Raw genomic sequence first — 23,791 nt, 5'->3', positions numbered from 1 at the left:
CATGAAGGGGGAATTACGGGCCAAAAAGGGTTAAAGTGGACACGATTAGGTCCCGACGTAATGCAGTATGTACGCCTTTGGGCTCAGGTTGTACTATGGGTTTCAGTTACACTGTAAAATTATCTCAGAACATCGTGAGAATGAATGAAATACTTCATGAATGATCAAGGTAGAATGTAGAATTTAGTACTAGTAGTCTACTTAGTATAGAAACAATCATAATGACATGAAACAAGGCGGACAAGAGTTCCGTGCGCAGCCCCCATATAATGGATCGATGAAGTCATCCACTTTTTTGATAAACCGGCAACCGTGATGGGAAAGGTGAGAAATTGGGTAATTGCTACTTTGAGTAGGTGGCTCTTTCTAAATAAATACACCTTTTACATTATACAAAACCATAAACAGTAAAAACCCCTCAATCCTTTTTTTTCTCTTCTTATAAATACTCTCATGTCCCCCCCAATCCTTCCCCTGCATATCAGCCACCCACCTTACCCTTCACATCAAGTCTTACTTCCTTAATTCTTTCTATTAATTTTCTTTCCTCCAATCATGGGTAAGAAGGCTATCCATTTTGGCGGCGGCAACATCGGCCGTGGCTTTGTGGCGGAATTTTTGCACACTGCTGGCTATGAAGTTGTTTTCATTGATGTGATGGACAACATCATCTCTGCCCTGCAATCCACCAAATCCTACCAAGTCACCGAAGTTAGTGAGGACGGTGAAAACACCAAGACGATTACCGATTATCGTGCCATCAACTCCAAGACCCACGAAGAAGATGTTGTTCAGGAAATTTCCACCGCTGATATTGTCACCTGTGCCGTTGGCCCCAATGTGCTCAAATTTATCGCCCCCGTAATCGCCAAGGGAATCAACATCCGCTCCACTCCTAAGCCCCTGGCTGTCATTGCTTGCGAAAACATGATTGGCGGTACCGATACTCTGCACGGCTATATTAAGGATCACACTGATTCGGCCCGACTGGATTCTCTCGGTGAACGTGCCCAGTTCGCCAACTCGGCTATTGACCGTATCGTTCCCGCGCAACCAGAAGGCAGTGGTTTGAACGTTCGTATCGAGAAATTCTACGAATGGGTCGTTGAGAAGACCCCCTTCGGCGATGTTGGACACCCCAATATTCCCGCCATCCACTGGGTCGACGACCTCGAGCCCTACATCGAGCGCAAGCTATTCACTGTCAACACCAGCCACGCTACTGCTGCCTACTATGGCAAAAACGCAGGCAAGGCCACCATCGCGGAGGCCGTGCGTGACCCGTACATCAAGAGTGTGGTGCGCGATGTTTTGAACGAGACTGCTTCGCTGATCGTCGACAAGCATGAGATCTCTGCTAGCGAACAGCAGAAGTACGTCGAGACCATCATCAGCCGTATCTCGAACCCGTATCTGGAAGACAGCGTTGAGCGTGTTGGTCGTGCCCCGATCCGCAAGCTGGGTCGCAAGGAGCGATTCATTGGCCCTGCTGCTCAGTTGGCTGAGCGTCATGCTCGTTACCAGGCTCTTCTGGGTTCCGTCGAAATGGCCCTCCGTTTCCAGAACGTTGAGGGCGACGAGGAAAGTGTGGAACTAGCCAAGATTCTCAAGGAAAACTCACCCGGTGATGCTACTGTCCAACTGACCGGCTTGGAACGCTCGCACCCTATGTTCCAATCTGTGGTGGACATAGTTTACCTGGTACAGTCCGATTCGAAGTAAGTCTTGGACTATTTTTTCTTGCAAACGTGGAGTTCCATACTGATGAATTCTCTACAGGGAAGCTGGACAACCCCGTATCTGATGGGATTTCTTTTGATTGATTCTTGCTAAAGCATGGAGCCTGGGCATAGGTATACGGCGTGTCGGCGAGCTAGCTTGTTGGTTCCTTTTTTTTTTATTCTGGTATGACTTTATGATTCTATAACTATGACTAGCAAGGCGTAATTGAGCCTTGAATTTTGAAATGGAAACAAATCTTTTATAAAAAATGAAGTTTCTTGTACATTGTAGTTCAATTAAGTCAGCGGCGTTTTGTGTGCCTTGTTTTTCCTTCTTCCCCACGATCTGTAGCAGCCACCATGCAGCCACCTGGATGTGATCAAGATACCTCGGCCCTGTTCCTAACCCGACTAGCTTTGATGCAATACATACGCAATTAGTAGCCTAAAAGTGACTTCAGGTACCCAGGGTTCCACCTTTGAATCCCACCTATAGAATAACACCGGGTAAACACAACTCCTTTATCATGTTAATTTATCATGTTAACCTTGGAATTGTACTCGAGTTCAGGAAGTATTAAATCATGCATGCCTCGTCACCTTTCTGCAATGTGATGATTCTAAGTTACTATATTCCCGCTATTCTCCGACCCTTGACATGGATGTGGGAATACTTCTAGTCTCCGAGTCCATACGGGTCTCTGTACTCCGTGCCGTTGCAGCATAATTTGAATGTAACATTTGAAATTGCAATGGATTTTATTCAGCTTGAGAGTAATTGGTGGTCTGAATATACCAATTCCACCATTGGCATTGCTTCAAATGTGTTTCAAGCCTCGGGTGGCCATGGCCCATGTGCCTCAAAGAACTACAGATTCATTACCACATGTTCACTCAGTGCTGGCACCAATCTACATTAAATGCCTCAATTGATCAGTTAACATAGCCTTGGAAGATTCGGAGTTCTATAATCAGATTTTGGTTATTGGGGTGTCTAAAGCATCACTGCCTGCCAATTGATGACAGGCAATGCCAGTGTCACACAATACCACACTTACAACTTACTATCCTTCCAAACAGGCGCTCTCTTCTCCACAAAAGCCCTCAACCCCTCCTTAATATTCTCCCCATCATTCAATCTCTTCATCCAAGTCTCACTCAACATGCCCGTCGCCTCATCCGCCCCAATCCCTTCCCAACCCAGCTTTATTCCTTCCCTAGTAACCAGCACCGCATCAGGACTATTCCCCGCAATAAACCCCGCAACAACAACCGCCCTCGAAACAACCACCTTATTCCCCTCCTCCTGACTCAAACCCTTCACATCCACAACCTCATTAACAAGTCCCCACCTCTCAGCTTCTTCGGGTAGGATATTCCGACCTGTAAGCGCCATCTCCATCGCTCGCTGTTTACCCACAGTCCGAACAAGTCGCGGTAACGCTCCTGCTTGGGCAACTACTCCACGCTTTACCTCAGGTAGCCCGAACACAGCGCGCGAAGAAGCAATCACCATGTCGCTGTTGATGGTCATTTCGCTACCGCCGCCAAAGCAGAGTCCATTTACGGCTGCTATTACGGGTTTCTTGCCTTTTCGTCGAGCTAGACCGCCGAACCCGCTTGTTGGCATTGTCGTACGGGTATTTGTAGTAGTGCGGTTATTCCACTCTGCGTGATGTTAGTTTCAATTCGTAGGTAAATGGGTCAGTTCAATATGCGGAGATGGGGATATTGGGAGGGTTGTAGTTCGGTGGAGCTTAAGGGTCAAGGTAAGATAAAAAGGAAGCTCAAGGTTTGTGTTATAAGTCGAAGGATAGGTGCAGGTTGGAAGCAGATGCGGTATTATGTTCAACTGGTAAGTTGGTACCTTTTAAATCGGCTCCTGCGCAAAAAGCCCTTCCTGTCCCTGTGATAATGCCCACTCTCACACTTGGCTCCTCATCCATCCATTCCCATACTTCATGCAGATCAACATGTCCTTGCGAATTGATGCAATTCAACCCGCGAGGTCGGTTGAGGGTTACCAGAAGGACGTATGGTGCTGGGAAGGAGAGGAGTGCATGTTCCGGGGTTGGAGGTGGCGTAGTAAACTTCGACATTTTGAATGATTCAGAGAAGGTTCTCACATGTGCAAGAGTTTATAGAATCTTGTAGTAAGTTTGTTTAGGTCTGATTCAATTGCGAATTGCCAGTGTGCACATCGACATTTTAAAGTAGGTAAATGAGGTTGGGGGTTCAGTGCGGAGAAGATGGAGATGCCGAGGGCCGATGTGGAGAGCCGGGTATCTATATCCACACTGATCCATTGTTTCGGTCTATAATTCCGTTTCACCAGGATTATTACTACCTAGGTAGTGTTTTAGTACTTCCCGTGGTCTTCGAAATATTGTACAAGAAGTCTTTCTACGAAGTGATAGTGTGCAACTTGAAGTTCAGTTAAGGTCATAATATTGGAGTATCATTACCACCCAGTGCCTGATATATCCACAAATCAATTCCACCCATCTTTCACAAGAACGCCTGAAACAAAAACGCTACAAATAGGCGTGGATATCGAAAACAGAGACGCTTCCACAGCCTCTCCAAGGATCAAAGCTAGCTCTTGTTGATCCATCCGCTATGTACCATGAAATCGTAGATTCGGCTGGTTTTGGTGCCCTCGATCTAAGTGAGTGTATTAGTATGAGGAGAAATGCTGAATTTATAACTGATGAAGAGAGAACTCACCTTGCAAATCGTCCGAGCATCCTTCTTTTTCAGATTTCCACCTTGCTTCATAGCCTCCTTCAATAGAGTCTCTTTGATGACCAAGTATGGCTTTGGCATCAGGCGCAGCACGTTACAGATTTCAGTTTCTTCCGTTGTGAGGAGATGGAGATCTGCCGCCCCTTCGCTATCCAGCTTCCAGGGTGAGACTCCACTGAGTGGTTGTATGATGTATTTCGTCTTCGCGGGGGTTGGTGGTGCGGCATCGCCATTGATCGCGAAGAGACGATCAAAGTCATTCATGGGCTCATTGTCAGAGTCTGGCTGCTTGTGTGGGCTTGCAGCAGTTTGAAGACGAAGTGGAAGTTCGGGGGTTATGAGCTGAAGAGCCGCAGATGGCGTCTCCGAGATCTGGTTTTGCTTCGGGCGTGCACTAGCAAAGCGATCGAAGGAGCCCTGAGGTATCATTCGCTGAGCACGTTGCTGCTTATCCTGCTCGTACTTCTCGCCTGTCTTCAGATCTCCGATGCCCATCTGCCGCCACTCTTGAAGCTGCCCAATTGCTAGCCGCAGATTGTGTTCATACTCTAGTCCTTTGTTAAGCTCCTCGAAGTCCTTCTCGTTCATCATCCGAGCTAGAGGCTTCGCTTTGTTAAGGAGATCTCGCTCTTCCTTCGAGCGCTTCTTCTCTAATGCGGTGTTCTTCCGGTACTCCAGGAGATTATGCTCAAAGAGCACTTTCTTACGCTCTGTACGCGCTGTGAGTCGCGAATTGTAAATATCGACGACCGTCATCTTCAGCTCGGTTTCGGCGTCTACCTCTCCATTGGCACTAATACCCGCCCCGGGCTCAAACGCCATATGCTGAACCGCCTCCTCCGCATCGTTAAGGAACTCCGTTTCAAACTCCAATCGACCAGGCATGTAACCCTGCACTTCGTGGCATGCCGGTACACTGGCGGTTGGCTTTTGCTTCGGTGTTGTAGGCGGCGCTGCCTTTGCCGCTTCCTTGCGTTCCTCAATGCGCCGTTTCTTATGTGACTGGAATTCATCTTTGGGTATAGCTTGTTGGAGACTGTGATCGTCGGGGTCGGCACGGTCGGGAAGTGGGAAATTTGAGCTGTCTATGTAGGTATCAATGTAATGGTCGCGAACCTCATCCTTGCTGCGATAGCCACCAATATGGTCGGCGATATCGGCCCAGGAGCCCAGTCCGTAGATCTCGGCGCCCTCGAGCAAGAGCAGCTCTTCATCAGCTCCCCATTCTCCCTGGAAGATAGGGACTGAGTTTTGTTCGATGACTTGAAAGGGGTGAGATGATGGATCGTGGTTTTTTGATTTCTCCCCGGCGGCAAAGCAGGGGACGCAGAGGTCGTATTCATGGCAGCTAGGGTGGGCGCAGGAGATGCGGACCTAGTAACCCATTAGTCTTTCATTTCAACAAATATTACTTCTCCAAGCAGTCGGAAAGCAAAAAAGAAAAAAAGAAAATCAACGGCGCAACTCACAGTCGAAGTCACATCAACAGAGCACACGTCACAGTGGAACTTAGTGCCAGCCTCGGTGCCGCGCGAGGCGGTCTTCTTGCGTATTACACCCATCGATCCTTGGGTCCTTTCATCCTCCACTGAATCCGAAGCCGTCGCGAAATTCCAAAGTCGCCCTCCAGATACCTGAGAGGGCAATTATGGAAGGAGATAAGATCTGGGGGTGGAAGGAAGGAGGTGATGAGGTGTGATAGCTGGGGTAAGATCTCCGCGTGATGATCTGATCGGGGAGATACGATTCGTCCAAAGGTAACAAGGATTCCAAGAAAGAATCCCGGTAAGAAACAAATAGAAAAAAATTGTAGAAAAATCAGAAAAATTGGTATTAAGTAACGATTTGATCAAGTTTCCGAAATTGAGGTTCATCAAGAGTGGAATGCTCTTTGGAGTCTCCATTGACTGTGTGGCGCAGTCGTTGTCCCGGTCATGTGGCTGGTAACTTTACCAATACAATTATATTACACTATTATGACTAAAATTACAGCCCTATTGGCCCCATCTTCATACTTAGGAGCCCCCGTGTCAATCAGCCCCGAGGGGAATCTTCGTATCCCCCATACGCCACTTTCCCCCCCCTTCTCTCCCCTGGACATCTTCCTTCTCACCATACTTTGTTTGTACATCATTGCCACTCTTTCCCTTACCAACAATATTTTCAAAGGGGGGGAAACAGAAGAAAACAACAAATTTCAGAAAATTTTCGACGGAGTGAGAGAAAAGAGACAGGTAGGATCATCTGTGCTGATCCTGTCCCGTTGGTGTGGTTTCAAAAAGGGAACTTTCAGATGTTGACTTGTTTGGTGGCCCAGTCTACAACAACCGCGGTCTTGGTATTCGATCTTGTTAAAATCAACTGATACAAGAATCATAACCTCACAAGACCGCCCATCATGTCCTGGAAGCTCACCAAAAGTATGTTCAGTTGGTCTCCCTCTCCATGTCCTTTGTTCCCCTCAAAATTCAATCGGTCAACCCCTCCTTAGGCGGATGGTTGTGAAACATTGAGGACTTCAGGGGCTGAACTATGTGGCTGACCAATTTATTTACTACCAGAACTGAAGGAGACGCACCTGGCCCCTTTAACTCAGGGCTTCGGTCGTTCCTCGTCTACTTCTACAATTAAGGGAGACTCAAATGGCGGTGGTGATGAGACCCCAGTGACTGCCCAGGCCCCGAGTGTTTCTCAGGCCCCCTCGACAAATGGCATTGGTAAGATGGAAAGCATGAAGACTTCATGAAGCATTATATTCACAGGGGCTTCAGGCTAATCTCCGTGCTTTTCTCACAATCTTGTAGTTGCCTCAGAGTCTCTTGTGTCGCCTCCCGTGGCCCCAGTGAACCCCGGTATTCTCATTGTCACTCTCCACGAGGGAAAGGGACTCGCTCTCTCCCCGCAACTTCAGCAGATCTTTAACTCTCATTTCCAAAACAACTCCTACGCCGCCTCATCATTGCGTCCCAGCACTTCCTCCTCTTCGCATTCCTCTCATGGTCAAGGTGGCTCCTATGTGAACTCAGCCCGCCCACAGTCCACCAGTGGGGGTATCAACGCCGCACCGACCATCCACGGCCGTTACTCCACCAAGTACCTTCCATATGCGTTGCTCGATTTCGAAAAGAACCAGGTCTTTGTCGACGCCGTGTCGGGTACACCTGAAAGCCCCCTATGGGCAGGCGATAACACAGCGTTCAAGTTCGATGTCTCCAGAAAGACCGAGCTGAATGTCCAGCTGTACCTGCGTAACCCTGCAGCCCGAACCGGTGTCGGCCGAAGTGAGGACATCTTCCTGGGAGCCGTCAAGGTCCAACCCCGCTTCGAGGAGGCCAGCCAGCCCTACGTGGAAGACCCTAAGTTGAGCAAGAAGGATAACCAGAAAGCCGCTGCCGCCCATGCTGAGCAGGAGCGCACCCAGGGTCAGCTGGGTGCTGAGTGGCTTGACCTTCAATTTGGAAGTGGTTCCATCAAGATTGGCGTGTCGTTCGTTGAGAACCGCCAGCGCAGTCTGAAAATGGAGGACTTCGACTTGTTGAAGGTTGTTGGCAAGGGAAGTTTCGGCAAAGTCATGCAGGTCATGTAAGATGCAATACCTTTTTTATCACTGCATATTCTACTTTTGGACGACTGACTCATCATTTTGACATGGAACAGGAAGAGAGATACCGGCCGAATCTACGCCCTGAAGACCATTCGCAAGGCACATATTATCTCCCGATCTGAAGTAACACACACCCTCGCAGAGCGCTCCGTGCTGGCGCAAATTAACAATCCTTTCATCGTTCCTCTGAAGTTCTCGTTCCAATCACCAGAAAAGTTGTACTTCGTGCTGGCATTTGTCAACGGTGGAGAGTTGTTCCATCATCTGCAAAGGGAACAGCGATTTGACATCAACCGCGCTCGCTTCTACACTGCCGAACTGCTGTGTGCCCTTGAGTGTCTCCATGGTTTCAAGGTCATCTACCGTGACCTGAAGCCTGAGAACATTCTGCTTGATTACACTGGCCACATCGCTCTGTGTGATTTCGGCTTGTGCAAGTTGGATATGAAGGACGAGGATCGAACAAACAGTAAGCATTTATACCGTTCTACCTTAGACCGTTTTTTTCCAGTTTCTAACCAAGACACGCTAGCTTTCTGTGGAACTCCCGAATACCTTGCTCCTGAACTCCTGCTTGGTAACGGTTACACCAAGACCGTGGATTGGTGGACTCTTGGTGTCTTGCTCTATGAGATGCTGACAGGCTTGCCACCTTTCTATGATGAGAACGTCAATGAGATGTACCGCAAGATTCTACAGGAACCCCTGACCTTCCCCAGCAGTGATATTGTACCACCAGCGGCTCGGGATCTCCTTACACGACTGCTGGACCGCGATCCCCAGCGCCGTCTTGGTGCCAATGGTGCTGCAGAGATCAAGTCTCACCATTTTTTTGCCAACATTGATTGGCGCAAGCTTCTCCAGCGGAAGTATGAGCCAAGCTTCCGTCCTAATGTGGTATGCTAACCCTTCTTCCCCGTGTCATTCAAAATAAAATATATACTAACGCTCTTAATCAAGTCGGATGCTCGTGATACGCACAACTTTGACGATGAATTCACATCCGAGAAGCCTCAAGACTCATATGTTGATGGTCCTGCCCTCTCATCGACTGTCCAGGAACAGTTTGTAGGATGGTCGTATAACCGTCCTGTGGCTGGTCTTGGCGACGCCGGTGGCAGTGTGAAAGACCCATCATTTGCCAGCATTCCCGAGTAAATCAAGAAGAAGAATCAATGAGCAAAACAATTCTATTCTAAACCAGGGATTGCCGCAAGCTGCTTGTCCCGTCGACTAGATCGAGCACAATCGATGTGCAAGAAGGGCCACATAGACACGATTCTCCTTTGTACTGTGTTTTTGTCTCGACCCACATATCACCAATCTTGATCATTCATCTCTTCCTTTTTTTTCTGCCTTGTCTTTTGTTTCCTTCCCATCCAAAGGAGTCCGCGGCATCCCGGTCTCGGAGCCTGTTTCAGTTTTCGAGACTTTTGTTTCCTTTCCCTGTCCTCTTATATCATTCCTCCTCTCATCCACCCACTCTCTTCCCCCATTGAGCGCTTTGATCATGTTTGTCTCCTGGTGATTCCATCTCAGCGTCATCGAAATCGCTTTTAGGCAGGTTCCTTCCACCCTTGTTTTTTCGTTCGACATTCTCAAGCGGTCCTTACCTGTCGTGTTGTCCTTGTCTTATGTATGTTTGGGTATAAGAATGCCTTTCCCCGTACTCTTGACATTTTACAATTGACAATGCCAACATTTTCTTTGAGCTAAGTTTCTAGCGTAGTTGGGCTTTTAAAGTATATGTAGTCTGAGTAGTTTATCACGTAGTCAATGCAAGGGTCACGGTCATACTAGTAGTAGTAGCAGTAGTAGTATCGCGGACTCGGACTTGGATACCAGTAGTGTTGATTGTCCAATTTCCAAATCATACATCGAATACTAGACTATGCCACGTGTAATTCAAACAGTCAGATGTGGCCGATAGTGCCATATATCTTGATGCTTAAGGCCTCCGAGTCGTCTGAAGTCGAGCATCTCTACTACCGAGTATTCGTCCAATTATCCCTTCGGGTTCCGGAATATTTTGCAATGATCATGATCATGAGAGGGTAGCACATGGAAATTATCCTATGGAGACCGGGTTGACGTTTTAGGTTAGACTTCAAACGTTATCATTGTCTATTTGATATCAGGTATACTACCAGGATCGAGGCTAGGTAGTTGTGCGGCAATTAAACTTGAACAAGAAATAAGAGAAAATGAAGAGAAGAAAATCAAATAATAAAATAAAAGTTAGAAGCACGTTAAGACGCCGCTCGCATCAATCGGAAAGAATAAAATGGTCTTCTATCAACACTTCGCCCGAGAACGTACGAATACAACCGAGTTGATCTTTTTACTCCTCATCACCCTCTGCTTCAGCCTCTTCCTCGAGTTCATCCTCGGCTTCGGCTTCGAGTTCGGCTTCGGCCTCGGGCTCCTGGTCATCATCCGCATCGATATCAATGAGAGACTCCGATGATGGGGGCTCGGGAACGCCACCTTCCTTTTCAAGGCGAATGTATTCATCCCACTCAGGGAACAAGTCATCGTCAGTTGACACGACATCAGGAGCTCCGGGAGGAACACCAATCAGACGAGCAACCTTGGTCTTGCCCGAGGTCTCGAGAGACTCCTTCCACTTGACAACGAGCGCAGGTGCGCGGCTGGGCTTGTATGTTTGAGCTAGGAGCACAGCCTCGGCGATTCGGTTTGTTTGGATCAGGAGATTGATACAACCATCGACGTCACCAAGAGACCAGAGGGTAGAGAAAGCAACGTTGTGAAGACCAGCCTCCGAAGCCTGAGTAACCAAGGCGCGAAGACCATCGCGATTGTTGCTGGCAGTATGTAAAAGAAGAAGGGAGCCCACATCCTTAGCGGATGTGTAACACTCTGCAGCAAGAGCAAGGTTCCAGCCAGCTAGCGCGGCATCTCCTAAGCTCTTGTATTTGTGTGTGTTCTCGACATTAGCATCATCACGGACAATCTGAAGGGCAGTCTCAAGATCGTTTAGTGACAGAGCCAAGTCAAAACGGTGCTCCGGATCCGTGGCGACTTCCAGCGCAATTTCTTTGTATCCTTGACCCTCGAGAAAGCGAGCGACCTTGTTCATCTGATCCTGAGGCACTTCTTGAAGCAGCTCCGCGGCCGCTTCCATATCACCTCGCAACACGACGGTTTGGTAGCTGACCATGCTGAGGGAGAGTCCAAAAGAAGTAATAGTAAGGGACTTGTCGATCAAGTAGATTCTGCCATCTCGGGGCAAGTATCCCAGGATGTATGATGGCTGGTCGAAGTGGGAGATTGTGTAAGTCTGGTCACCCACCAGGTAATTCAAGCGGTTTGCGGAGTTGACGTAGTTGAAAATGTCTCCAACCCAGGTTGCGCTAACAACGGTTTCATTAATAGAAGCAACCAGTTCAACAGCCGCCTCGACACCATCTTCATCAGCTTCGCCATTGTTGACACCTTCAATGAATGCCTCCTTTGAGTATCGCAAGACGTAGAAAGCGTCCTCGCATGCCAGTGCAACGAGCTCGCCAGATTCGGACCAGTAGACCTGCAATTAACAATTAGTATACCACACCTGAAAAAGAATTCCTCGATGCAGAGCTTACCTCCTTGGGGTCAACTTCAATTCTTCGGACCAGACTGCCAGACTCCCAATCGAACAGACCGATTCCACCCTGGCCCTTAACACCAAGAAGGCAGCCGCTGCTCAAGCCCTCTGCTTGGAAGCCAACATCTAAGCCGCCAGTTTGCTCCTTGAAATTCTTGAAAATTTTGACGCTAGTTGCTGATTCTCGGATAGCATAGTCATTGCTGTTGTCTTTGGAGCCCCAAGCGAAGTCCAATGCCTGTCCAAAAGATCTGTTGCGGAACGCCAGTGATGTGTAGATGATATACTCGCCATCACCGCAAATGGAAACAAATCGTCCATTAGGAGAGTGGGTCAGAGTTTGAGGGTACACCTCGCATGTTCCCAAATCCTTTGTTGGCAGCACAAGGGGTTCGCCATCTTTGAGTGTCTCATCACCGCCCTTGATGACAGCTGACACAACCTCGCTGTTCCTCGCCCAGATGAGCTTTCCGGATGTATCCATTGACACAGCAGGCTCTTCACGACCCATCTTTACAACAACCGCACCATCATCGAAACCCATTGCGACTCCCTGCTGGCCCCTCTGGTAAGCAACACACCATGCTCGCTCTAAGCCGTAGCTAAGTGACTGCTCCAAGCGGTAGGTATTGGCGTGCCAAATCTTGATTGTTCCATCTTCGGAACCTGAAATGATCACAGGCAATTCGGGGTGGTAGCATGCGAAAGAGACGTTGCTGGTATGGCCTTCCAGTGTGGCAACAAGGGCCTTGGTGGTGTAGTCCCAAATCTTGATTGTCTTGTCATCGCTGGTAGTCAAAATATAGGGCTTGTCGGCGCCTGGGTAGTAGTCGACGTGATTGACACCCTTGGTTTCGTGGGCCTCGAGGGTCGAGTTGGCGTGAGAAGAGCCGAGATTCCAGATCTTAACGGTCCTATCCAAACAGGCCGAAGCGAATGTATTCGTATCCTTGGGATTGATCGACATTCCCATCACGTAATGGCTGTGGCCCTCGAAGACCTGGACACACTTCCAACCCTTCTCCCAATCCCACAGCTTAATCGTCATATCATCACTGGCGGTGAGAATGTAGGGGAGGGTTGGGTGAACAACGATTGATCGAATATAATCCGGGTGAGCTTCGAAGGAGGTAATCTTCTCGGAGGTGTTGTAGTTGTACACACGAAGCTGGAAGTCGTCCGATCCACAAACAATCCAGTTCTTGCGCGCAACAAATCGACCGGCGCGAACGGGGACATCTGTGAGCTCGAATGTTTTAATGATGGACTAAAATGGGCTTGTTAGTTTATTGACGACACAATTGACTGTCTCAGAGCATACCTGTGTCTCGTATGACCAGATGTAAACGTGACCTATTGTGGTGAAGTGTTAGCATACAGGAGGTATAGCTTGCGAAATCGCCTCTCCTCAAACATACCACTGTACAATGTAGTCAAAATCTATTGAAACGTCAGTGTGAGAGCACCTCAAGGATCATAAATGAGACTTACCCATGGCTCTGTGGGGTGGAAATCAATACCCTTCACCCGCTCTGAGCGGGCAAAGAGCTGCCTCTATATGATACCATTCTCGTCAGCAATCCACCAATTCCGAAGATGCCCATCCCTCAAAGTCATATCTCTCATGCCGTCTGAGACAAATGCCCCGGCATTGAATGAATCGGCGTACCTTGATGTCGAGCCGCATGTTGTGTGGGGGATGCACGGAGTGTTTGTGTGATGCGACGGTCTGGCGTACACGAACAAGGAAAGATCGGCGAGCCGCTCAGGGAGCCCGAAAGGTTAGATACAGATGAAGCTCTGTACCCGTAGAAGATCGATTGAGAGGAATATCGAGCTTTTCCAGGCTGGAAAGTGAGCTTGATGGCGTTCAGGGACAATGTATGTGTCCACAAGGGATTCCCGCGCTCACCGCCTTCCACCTGATTCGAGATCTGACCCACGTGAAGTACGCAGTATAGGTTGATGGAAGTTGGACAGATAAAGATTGTCAATTTATGGATTGAGATGGATAACCTATTTGTAACAATCAATGCATCTATGTAGGTAGTATCGACGTATCTTGGAAATGCACATCATGATGTGGATACTGCCTTCAAATATATGCTAGGTACTACTATCAATAGTGGGTATATAGTACATACTCCGTACTATGAGGGGAACTAAAGCTCACGCTGTCACTGGAGGAGCGTCAAGCCCTGGAGTTCAAGTCTACATTGTAAAGCACTTGAATTCAACTGTATCGTCAGTGGTAGTGGCTAGAACTTGATCTTGGAGAGATGATAAACTGGGATCATGACGCATCCATGTGTTTTGTACATGTGAGTATAAAATTCATTCATTCGCCAAAACATGAAGTTGAAAATACTAGAGATTGGAAAGTAAAACAAGGGAATTTATTCGAACATCCGCTCCTCTAATAGTTACAGAAACTTGGCTTATAAGCCTATTTCCGCGATCACTTAATTGCCGCGCTCGAAGTAGGTCCACTGACCAGGAGCGGGCTTCTCTTCCAGTTCCTCCCACCTATAAGCAGTCAGCAATCTAAGCCAGAAAATTCAAGACTTGGATTGAACTTACACTTGCGCCTTGTGAAGCTCATCAACCAGCTTCGACTCAGCCTCTGCAACCTGAATAATCTCTTCGATCAGGCCTGCACCAATCTGCTGCTCAATCTCGGCAACTCTGTTACAAGGATTAGTCTCCGATCCTGTATACCGGTAATTCTGCACAATAAGTAACATACTGCGAAGCTTCCAGAGCGGGTTCATTCTCCCATTTCATGGCCACCTCGTGGAAGTCAGAGTGGTTGTTGGCTGACTCGCTACCCTCCTCAATAATCTTAACCCACTCGGCTTCCTCTTCCGCGGTACGGGTAGGACCCTCAGTGGTAGCAGACAGAGTCTCACCATCCCACTCCTCACCGCGGGCGTTATCGCTGAAGTCCCGCTCCTGCGAAGCGGCGTAGGCGAACGCGCCGTTCTTAAGCTGAAGTTGAGCGAATCGTTCGGGCTCAGCGCCAACGGTCTTCTTCGCGCGCTCTAACCACGCATCAAAGCCGGGAGGCTTCTGTGACTCAACAATCTGGAGACGGTGGCGGGTCAATGCCTCGACGGACTTGCGGTAGGCGGATGATTCGGGGAAGGACTGCAGCTTTTGCAGGGTGTTGGTGTAAAGGAAGATCAAAGTCGGGCGGGGACTCGGGTGGGTGATGAGACCGGTCAATCCGGTAGGAGCAAAAGGCTCCAGGTACCGGGGCTTGACATTGGCCAACAATCGAAGTGTAGACCTCATTATGGTGGGTTGAGATGTTGAACTGGGGGAGGTTTGCTGATTGCGGAGAGCCCAATTGGTCAGGGAGCAAGTTCGACGGTCGGGACCCGGATTAACTTAAGTTCCTCCGTAACCGTGAGAAGCAGGGGCAAGCCACCTTTTTGTTACTTTTGTTATCTTCACTCACGCGCCTCAAGCCGGCCCTTTGGTGTGTTGTCTGATTGTCTTCTTTCTACCGCTCAGGGCTTGGTGAACCATCCCTGCTACTTCCACGCCTTTTCGATATTCCGCGCCCATCCTGCGCAACTTTTCGCCCCCTCCGTTGTCCGATGTGCCACCTGTGATATTTCCGTAATTGCACCCTTCGACGGCCGTCCTTCGTTTTAATAGTCTCAACTAGCCTCGACGTTCTACTCCGTACTCTCTTTTCAAACCCTTCCTTGAGGTTGATTCCAAAATTTCCGCAAAAATGAGGGCTTCCTGGCTAGGATGGTCCCTCATCTCTTTATTGGCCGTTCCGACACCGTCCGCATCTTCAGACGTTGAATCGATCGGTGTCAATAGATTACAGAAGAGATCGAGCAAGGGCCTCGACCCTGAAGAGCCCTCAGTGTTCAATGGGTTGGATGTGCCCCCGCTGTTTCAGCTGACCCCGGAGAATTTCGAGGAGGCAACTAAAGATGGCACTTGGTCAGTACTCCTTATGTCCAGTTATTAGTGTAGGATGAGGGGCATCGTTTTGGTTCTGACTGTTTTTTTTAGGTTGGTTAAACACTACTCTCCATCCTGTGCCCATTGTAGGAAGGCTGCGCCCTACTACCAAACCACCTATGAATACTATTATGTGAGTGATTGATTCCCCTTTACTTTCATAGATTCGACTCGTCGTGTTAATATATCACTTTAGACCTCAAATCCCATTGCGCCAACATCCGGCAAGACCCCCCAATCCAAAATCCGTCGACTCGTTCACTTCACACTACAACTTCCACTTCGCTTCTATGAACTGTTTGGCCCACGGAGATCTTTGCGAGAAACTCGGTATTACCGCTTACCCGACCTTTGGATTCTACGAAAATGGTGTACAGAAGGATGTATTTGTTGGCGCGAAGAAGATTGACGATCTGAGTAAGCTCATTGAGCAAAAACTCGAGACTCTCTTCCCTGGATCCCGCCCTCCGCAGGGCATCAAATTGCCCGAGGTTGGCGCTACTACTGTGGATTTCTCTGCTGAACCGGACTCAGTGTATGACAATGACAAGCCCTCTGCTCCTGTTGTAAAGGATGAAGAGAACCAAAACGAACTGGCATCCCAGAAGGACTCTGGTTCTGCCGTTGATACCAAGTCGAGCACTATCACCGTCACAAAGGAGAAGCCCAAGAGCGCGCCTCCCAACCCGCAGGGAATTTCAGTTCCTCTGACTGCCGAGAGTTTCCAGAAGCTCGTGACTACCACTCAGGACTCCTGGTTCATCAAGTTTTACGCCCCTTGGTGCCCTCACTGTCAGGCTATGGCTCCTAACTGGAAGGAGATGGCCAAGGAAATGAAGGATGTTCTGAATGTTGGCGAAGTTAACTGCGACGTTGAGACCCGGCTTTGCGGGGATGCGCGGGTGAATGCCTTCCCCACTATTTACTTCTTCCGAGGTGGACAAAGAGTGGAGTACACTGGTCTGCGTGGCCTGGGTGATCTGCTCTCTTTCACTAACAAGGCTATTGGCCCTTACTCGGAAATTGAGGATGTGGATGCCGCTACTTTCAAGGAGCTGGAGGAGACTGAGGAGGTCTTGTTTTTGTACTTCTACGATCACGCAACTACCTCAGAGGACTTTGCGGCCATGGATCGTCTTACCCTCAGCCTTGTGGGTCATGCTCGGATCGTTAAGACCAACAGCGCTGCATTAGCGGAGCGCTTCAAGATTTCGACTTGGCCCCGTCTCCTGGTTGTCCGTGATGGACGTCCTAACTACTACAATGTGCTTGCCCCCAAGGACATGAGAGATTTCCGTCAAGTTCTGTCTTGGATGCAGACCGTATGGCTACCAATTGTCCCAGAACTCACAGCTTCAAATGCTCGAGAGATTATGGATGGCAAATACATTGTTCTTGGAATTCTCAGCCGTCGCCGTTCCGACGATTTCAAGCAGTCCCGGCGTGAGCTGAAGGAAGCTGCTTCTGAGTGGATGGACAAACAGATTCAACTGTTCCGGTTGGAGCGGTCTGAACTCCGTGATGCCAAGCAATTGCGTATCGAGGAAGCTGATGACCGAAATGACCAGCGCGCTCTACGAGCTGCCAAGAACATGCGCATCACCATCCGTGAAGATGACAAGAAGCCCGTTCACTTTGCCTGGATCGATGGTGACTTCTGGGAGCGCTGGCTGCGCACCACTTACGGTATTGATGTTGAGAATGGTGACCGTGTGATCATCAACGATGAAGATGTAAGTTCCTTTGAACACTCCTCTTTGTATTTATTCCCTCTTGAGACTAACTTTTCTTCTTCCAGAACCGTCGCTACTGGGATACTGCTTCTAGTGGAGCTACCATCATGGCCTCGCGTACTTCAATTTTGGAAACCATCCCTTTGGTCATTTCCTCGCCTCCCAAGCTGTCCCCCAAGTCTACCATTGGCACCTTGGAGTCCTTCTTCTTTTACACCCGCTCCTTCCTTGGCAGTCACCCCATCCTCTTCTTTATTCTCCTTGGTCTGGTTGTTGCTGTGGCTACTATTTTTGGCCGTGGCCGCTTACTTCGCCGTGCCGGTCTCGGCCGTGGCGGTATTCTTGGTAATTCTAACGGTAGTGGTGGCTTTTTCCACCTGGATGGCAAGGAGGGATTCTTGAATGGAGGCTCGACAGGAAAAGTCGACTAATGAGAGCATGTACAGTTCAGGTGTTTGGCTGCACGGATTCTTATAATTCTTTCTTTTTCAATTGTATTTGATTGATTTCCAGGCTGTTTTCATTATGCGCAGTCTCCATTTGGTCTTTGCATGTCCGAACCTGGGGGTGTTGAAGCACATACGTCTATTTCTTTTATTGTTTACTTTCTCATAAAGAACTCAGAACACATTTCCGCAAACCTGATCATTCTGTCATTAGTAGATTAATTATAGACTATAAGTGAGTACTATATACCATGTCCTTGTAGTACATAATGAGTATTTGAATCAATTATAAGGCCTCTGATTGGACAATTGGGTTTTGCTCACGTGAAGGAGACAAGCTCGGCTTCTGATTGGCTATTCGGGCACTCCCGGTTTTTGTCGACCTCGAACATTAGAGTGCCAGCTCCTTGTCCCTCCAGCAATTCCCACGACTTGCCCTCGCTGACACAATGGTACGTTATTGAGGTTATAGAGACTTGTTTCTCATTAAGTTCCCTTGATCCATTCGAGATCTCCCTTGACTCCCCTCGATACGGGATCAAGTTGGACACATCGCGTCATTGAATATGACCTCGGGATGGGCGCGGAACGTACGACCACCACCTTGAGCAGATTGCTAATGATGTTTGTTTTAATTTATAGGTTTTCACTCCTACCCTCCGCCGCGCTGCGGCCCAGGCCACCGCCTCTGCCTTTGCCCCCAAGTGAGACCTCCCCGAACGGAACCCGACGTCTTTCGACATTGAAATGTCAAAATCCCGAGATGGAAGGTGTACAAGGCCGGATTGCCAGCGGACTAGATGAGGAATTGTGCTTTGATGAGTGACCCTTTTGGATTACCTCTTTGCCTTGAACTTATCTATCAAGTGTGGCTTAATGATGGCTTGATCATTGCCGCGGCCGGTGCGGTCGGTACAATACCTCACATCTCGGGAGATGACCATTGATAGTCGACATATTTATAGCACTGGACCGGACTAAGCAACTAATATTATGTTTGCAGGATTGCCATTCCCCGTCGTGTTGCTGGCTTCGATCTGAGCAGCGCTGTCAAGGCGTAAGCTTACCCAACCTTTTTCGGTGTTTTATCACCATAACTGGAGATTTTTTACTGACGGTTCACTTTAGTGGTACTCTTGCTGGCTCCTTCGGTGTCTTCGCCGGTACCGCCGCTCTTTTCATGCTCGGCGAGGTTCCCCGTGTCCGCCGTGACATCCTCCAGCAGTTCCCCTTCCTGGACACCTACTACGACCGCACCATTGCCCCTGAGGACAACGTAAGTTCTTTCATCTTCAGGTATTTCGCTCTGTTTGGGTACTAACTCCTGTCATAGCCCTTCTAAATTATCTTTTTGGGGATTGTAAAAACCTGGAGCGCGTGTGATCACAATATTGGCGATGGGAGGACGTGTGTAGAATATCGATGAAGTCTTTTATGTTTTGAATAGCACATAGAGGCAACCGTTTCAAACCAAATTCATGGTTTTATCTTCTTTCAATGCTGTGCCAGTGGATATCATTGATACCTTATAGACCTTCATGAGTTTTCGGTTATTCGGGTAAGTCCGAGTCCTGACCTCCAAGTCGGGACTATACAACCTGGGTACATAGTATCAAGTACCATACGAGCACGAAGTATATCAGAGCTTCAGCTTCATCTGATATCAGAATAGTATCCGCCCTGTGATGACATGTTCAAATATTATCAAAATACGCTTCTCCTATCCAGGAAGGTCCATGCTGTGACGTAGATAAGGATTGATTGATATATGGGCAGCCCAACGCCATCAGGCTTATCTCTGGCCCCTGTTCTGCTTCGGCTGATAAGGAATTCTCGTCTCGACGCCTGGAGTTTCCCTGATGAGTTTAGGGAGCTTTCCTGCCAAGCTAACCGGGGTAGCACGGATCTCATCTTTTGATCGAATAGCAAGACGTTTGAGTTCGTGGACCACGAATCACAAGGTCTATGGTGCGGAGAAGTCCATGCGTTGTGCCCAAATCAAAGGATTCCCTAGTCTTTCCAGGATGCGGCTTTCACGGAGATTGGTCTATCAATTAGTTTATTTGACTGCATTGCATTATGTGATACTCCAGGATTCGTTATCAGACTGTGTCAACATGTGGAGAAACGCCCATGCGGTCTTCTTGCCGCTCGATCCATCCCGTTTTTGCCCCTGTTTTGTGCCACCCCTCATTCCATAAAAGCTTCCGATTGTTTTCTATGGTCCCACCAGATCAGTTTCACGGAGTGTGGTTGGTTCTTTGACACAAAGTTATCTCGTTGTTGTCATGGTAATCATAGCGCGGGGATAAGCCAACCTTGCTATATCGCCGTCATAGATAACCACACAGATGCCCCTAGACGCGAGACTTGTGAAACCTTGATCACACTTCATTTAAATAAAGCCAGAGCCCCGTGGTCATGTCGGACAGTCCGATATCTGTACATGTGCACTCGAGCGATAACTCATAATCTCGCTGTTTACACATTTATAATCAAATCTTCTTATACATTCTCATCTCCTTCTCATATCAATTCCTCCACGGGCAGTGGAGGAAACAATCCCAAGAATGGGATCTAAATCCTTGGATTCGGGTACACATAGAAGACCCTCGGCGTATAATGATTTCCAGCATGCCCAGGTAACCTCTGTGCTTGCGGATGGCGACGTGCCATATGCAGACCATGAACTGGACGCCGATGAGCGAGTGATTATGGCCCTGGGTTATAAACAAGAGTTCAAACGTGAATTCTCCCTGTGGACAACCTTTTGTGTCAGCTTTGCTGTCCTGGGATTGCTTCCCTCTTTTGCGAGTACAATGTATTATGGTATGTTTCTCAAAGTCTCACCTCGGGTATCCACACAAGCTAACACGGGGTTCGGGATGGAATAGGGCTGGGATATGCAGGTACAGCAGGTATGGTTTGGGGCTGGCTCATTGCTATGGTCTTCATCCAGTGTATTGCTATGTCAATGGCCGAGCTGTGCTCGGCTATGCCCACCAGGTATGTCAACCAGCTATACTCGTGATGATATCTGAATCAAGAAAATATGTGATATTAACTTAGATATGCTCTTCTATATAGTGGTGGACTCTATTATGCTGCTGCCGTCCTTGCGCCTCCTGGTTGGGGCCCTTTCGCTGCTTGGCTTACAGGATGGTCAAACTGGATCGGTCAAATCACCGCAGCTCCCTCAGTCGACTATGCGCTGGCCGCAATGATTCTAGCTGCTGGTTCAATAACCAATCCTAGCTATGTCCCACAAAACTGGCAGATCTACCTCCTCACCGTTTTGATCATGATCATCCATACCGTTATCAGCAGTCTTCCCACCAAGCGAGTCGCCCAGTTCAACTCCTGGGGCTCGACATTCAATGTCCTCGCCCTTGTGGTGACTCTCATCGTCATTCCTGCAGCTGCAAAGAACAGTCCCAAATTCACCTCATCTCATGAGGTCTGGAGCCACATCACGAACCAAACAGATTTCCCCGATGGTGTTGCCGTCCTCATGACCTTTGTTGCTGTGATTTGGACCATGTCAGGCTATGACTCGCCCTTTCATCTGAGCGAGGAATGCTCCAATGCTAATGTCGCCTCTCCACGCGCTATTGTCATGACTTCTGGTGTGGGTGGTGTTATGGGTTGGTTCCTGCAACTAGTAGTTGCCTACACCGTGACCGATATCGAAGCCGTTATCGATTCTGAACTCGGACAGCCGTGGGCATCATACTTGCTACAAGTTCTGCCACAGAAGGCTGCGCTAGGTATTCTTTGTCTGACTATTATTTGTGGGTTCTCTATGGGTCAGGGTTGTATGGTTGCTGCTTCTCGTGTGACATATGCCTATGCTCGCGATGATTGTTTCCCATTTTCAAATTACTGGAAGCAGGTCAACTCATACACACAGACACCCGTTAACGCTGTGGTTCTCAATTCTGTCCTTGGAATCTTCATGTGCCTATTGATTTTGGCTGGAACCACTGCCATCGGTGCTTTGTTCTCTATCGGTGCCATTGCTCAGTTCGTTGCCTTCATTATTCCTATCTTCATTCGTGTCTTCTTTGTCGGTCACCGTTTCCGCAAGGGACCCTGGAACCTTGGTCGTTATGGGCCTTTCATTGGTGGTATGGGAGTCGTTTTTGTTGCTCTCATGGTGCCTATTTTGTGCTTGCCCAGCGTCACAAAAGGAGACCTTACCCCAGATCTGATGAACTGGACTTGTCTTGTGTATGGTGGACCGATGCTCGTTGTTCTGATCTGGTGGTTTGTTGATGCCCATAAGTGGTTCACTGGTCCGAAGGTCAATGTGGAGCATGCGATTCACCATATCCATGATGAGCCAGAAATCAATGAGGGTGTGGATCCTACCCCTGCTCAGGAAGTGGAGGCAACGAAGGGGTCAGATAAGTCTGATGATACTCTTCCAAAGTAGCGTTAAGAGTATCTAGGCTTCCCTTCCTTTATCCTGGCTGGAGTACATGAAGTGCTATGGTGCATTTACATTTAATTTGTCTTCTATATATGATATAGTGGGAGTCCGGTGCGAACCATACTATCTACATCGAGGCTCTCCCATTCTTTAATTCATTTCGATACAGAACTTCAAGTTTCTAATGCCGATCCACTTTCCTGATTATTCAGAAGTTGAAATTTTCTTTCAAAATCCTCAAGATGACCAATCTTCTAATAAAAGAGGGTAAAAAAGACGATCTTCAGGGTTTCCGCTCCTGCTCCACCCTCCGCCACTGCGGAGTCTAACCCGCTTTCGGGTTGTATATAGATCGAGCTTGGCTTTGGAATCATTCTATTCAATTAGAATTAATCAGCAGGAAAGTAGATCTGAGTGGATTTGTCTCATCTTTTACGAGTATAAATTATGTTCAATTGTCTCTGGCTGTTGTAAGTAACACCATCTGATCAACTGAACTTCAAGTTCTCAACTAGACCTCTCAGGTTATGGTATATATACTTCACAAAATGGCTCTCCGAATTGCCTGGATTGGCCTCGGCAACATGGGTCGGGTGAGATATCATTCCATCCAATATGAACACATTGAAGTCCATAAATTAACAGACCAAACCAGGGCATGGCCAGGAACCTCGCTACACAGGGTCCCCTCGACACCCCATTGGCAGTCTTCAACCGCACGACCTCACGCGCAGAGACCTTCGCCTCAGCAAATCCCAACATCAAAGTCGCCTCCAACTTAGATGATGCTATCACCAGCTCAGACATCATCTTCACCTGTCTAAGTGACGACCATGCCCTCCGCGAAACCATCACTGAATCCCTCCCAAACGCCAAGAATAAGCTCTTCGTCGACTGTTCAACCGTCCACCCAGACACCACCACCGAAATCGCAACCACTCTCTCAGCTCATGGTGCCTCCTTCGTCGCTAGTCCCGTCTTCGGCGCCCCTGCCATGGCAGAAGCAGGTTAAGTAATCTGCGTTCTAGCAGGCCCCAGCTCATCCATTGACCGCCTGAAGCCCTACACGACAGGCGTGATATCGAAAGCGAACATCGAGTTCCGCGATAAAGAAGTTTGCAAGGCCTCCCAGCTTAAGGTTCCGGGAAATACCTTTGTGTTGAATATGGTGCAGACGATTGCGGAGGGTATGGTTGTTGCAGAGAAGTCGGGACTGGGAACTGAAGCGCTGCAGCAGTTTATCGAGGCAGTTTTCCCTGGTGCTTATGATGCTTATGCGGGAAGAATGCGCAGTGGTGATTATTTTGAGCGCGCTGAGCCGCTTTTTGCGGTTGATCTTGTGAGAAAGGATGCACGCCATGCGATGGATATGGCGGCGAGTGTCGGTGCTACTATGCGTGGTGTACAGTCTGCGGATGCTTATTTGGCTGATGTTAAAGCCGAGATGGGTGTCCGGGGTGATATTACTGGGATTTATGGGGCTGTGAGACAGAATTCTGGGTTACCTTTCAAGAACTAG

General features: G+C 48.5%; 10 protein-coding genes across 10 annotated transcripts; 6 read left to right on the top strand and 4 right to left on the bottom strand.

Annotated features, from left to right (window-relative positions):
• Positions 1-555: 555 nt before the first annotated feature.
• Positions 556-1,722, top strand: N7483_006880 (mannitol-1-phosphate 5-dehydrogenase; the record flags this gene model as incomplete). The annotated part of the gene is made up of 1 exon (XM_057090317.1): positions 556-1,722. The coding sequence occupies one exon, from the start codon at positions 556-558 to the stop codon at positions 1,720-1,722; it is 1,167 nt and encodes a 388-aa protein (XP_056945058.1).
• Positions 1,723-2,775: 1,053 nt separating this feature from the next.
• Positions 2,776-3,820, bottom strand: N7483_006879 (enoyl-CoA hydratase/isomerase family protein; the record flags this gene model as incomplete). Its single annotated transcript, XM_057090316.1, has 2 exons — positions 2,776-3,389; positions 3,589-3,820. The coding sequence occupies 2 exons, from the start codon at positions 3,818-3,820 to the stop codon at positions 2,776-2,778; spliced, it is 846 nt and encodes a 281-aa protein (XP_056945057.1).
• Positions 3,821-4,316: 496 nt separating this feature from the next.
• adaB (chromatin-binding transcription regulator ADA2) lies at positions 4,317-6,028 on the bottom strand (the record flags this gene model as incomplete). The annotated part of the gene is made up of 3 exons (XM_057090315.1): positions 4,317-4,385; positions 4,449-5,840; positions 5,936-6,028. 3 exons carry the CDS (start codon positions 6,026-6,028, stop codon positions 4,317-4,319), a joined length of 1,554 nt encoding a protein of 517 aa, XP_056945056.1.
• Positions 6,029-6,864: 836 nt separating this feature from the next.
• N7483_006877 (serine/threonine-protein kinase) lies at positions 6,865-9,228 on the top strand (the record flags this gene model as incomplete). Its single annotated transcript, XM_057090314.1, has 6 exons — positions 6,865-6,886; positions 7,028-7,183; positions 7,271-8,048; positions 8,124-8,539; positions 8,603-8,967; positions 9,031-9,228. 6 exons carry the CDS (start codon positions 6,865-6,867, stop codon positions 9,226-9,228), a joined length of 1,935 nt encoding a protein of 644 aa, XP_056945055.1.
• A 1,183-nt stretch (positions 9,229-10,411) lies between these two features.
• N7483_006876 (coatomer subunit beta') lies at positions 10,412-13,364 on the bottom strand (the record flags this gene model as incomplete). Its single annotated transcript, XM_057090313.1, has 6 exons — positions 10,412-11,617; positions 11,676-12,944; positions 12,999-13,030; positions 13,096-13,117; positions 13,169-13,231; positions 13,347-13,364. 6 exons carry the CDS (start codon positions 13,362-13,364, stop codon positions 10,412-10,414), a joined length of 2,610 nt encoding a protein of 869 aa, XP_056945054.1.
• A 775-nt stretch (positions 13,365-14,139) lies between these two features.
• Positions 14,140-14,971, bottom strand: N7483_006875 (complex I NDUFA5 subunit family protein; the record flags this gene model as incomplete). The annotated part of the gene is made up of 3 exons (XM_057090312.1): positions 14,140-14,203; positions 14,258-14,362; positions 14,424-14,971. 3 exons carry the CDS (start codon positions 14,969-14,971, stop codon positions 14,140-14,142), a joined length of 717 nt encoding a protein of 238 aa, XP_056945053.1.
• A 448-nt stretch (positions 14,972-15,419) lies between these two features.
• Positions 15,420-17,825, top strand: N7483_006874 (putative disulfide isomerase; the record flags this gene model as incomplete). Its single annotated transcript, XM_057090311.1, has 4 exons — positions 15,420-15,640; positions 15,713-15,794; positions 15,826-17,394; positions 17,460-17,825. 4 exons carry the CDS (start codon positions 15,420-15,422, stop codon positions 17,823-17,825), a joined length of 2,238 nt encoding a protein of 745 aa, XP_056945052.1.
• Positions 17,826-18,406: 581 nt separating this feature from the next.
• On the top strand, positions 18,407-19,182 carry N7483_006873 (cytochrome b-c1 complex subunit 10; the record flags this gene model as incomplete). The annotated part of the gene is made up of 5 exons (XM_057090310.1): positions 18,407-18,430; positions 18,483-18,544; positions 18,844-18,897; positions 18,969-19,116; positions 19,174-19,182. 5 exons carry the CDS (start codon positions 18,407-18,409, stop codon positions 19,180-19,182), a joined length of 297 nt encoding a protein of 98 aa, XP_056945051.1.
• A 1,228-nt stretch (positions 19,183-20,410) lies between these two features.
• Positions 20,411-22,275, top strand: N7483_006872 (amino acid permease; the record flags this gene model as incomplete). Its single annotated transcript, XM_057090309.1, has 3 exons — positions 20,411-20,669; positions 20,735-20,846; positions 20,928-22,275. The coding sequence occupies 3 exons, from the start codon at positions 20,411-20,413 to the stop codon at positions 22,273-22,275; spliced, it is 1,719 nt and encodes a 572-aa protein (XP_056945050.1).
• A 545-nt stretch (positions 22,276-22,820) lies between these two features.
• Positions 22,821-23,791, top strand: N7483_006871 (NAD(P)-dependent oxidoreductase; the record flags this gene model as incomplete). The annotated part of the gene is made up of 3 exons (XM_057090308.1): positions 22,821-22,865; positions 22,928-23,279; positions 23,304-23,791. The coding sequence occupies 3 exons, from the start codon at positions 22,821-22,823 to the stop codon at positions 23,789-23,791; spliced, it is 885 nt and encodes a 294-aa protein (XP_056945049.1).

The sequence above is a fragment of the Penicillium malachiteum genome, assembly GCF_028827825.1.
Source record: "Penicillium malachiteum strain IBT 17515 chromosome Unknown utg000003l:1.0-4950554.0:1.0-4952489.0, whole genome shotgun sequence".
Taxonomy (NCBI): domain Eukaryota; kingdom Fungi; phylum Ascomycota; class Eurotiomycetes; order Eurotiales; family Aspergillaceae; genus Penicillium; species Penicillium malachiteum.
Note: the sequence above shows the minus strand (reverse complement) of the source record. Positions and strands in the feature narration are given on the sequence as shown.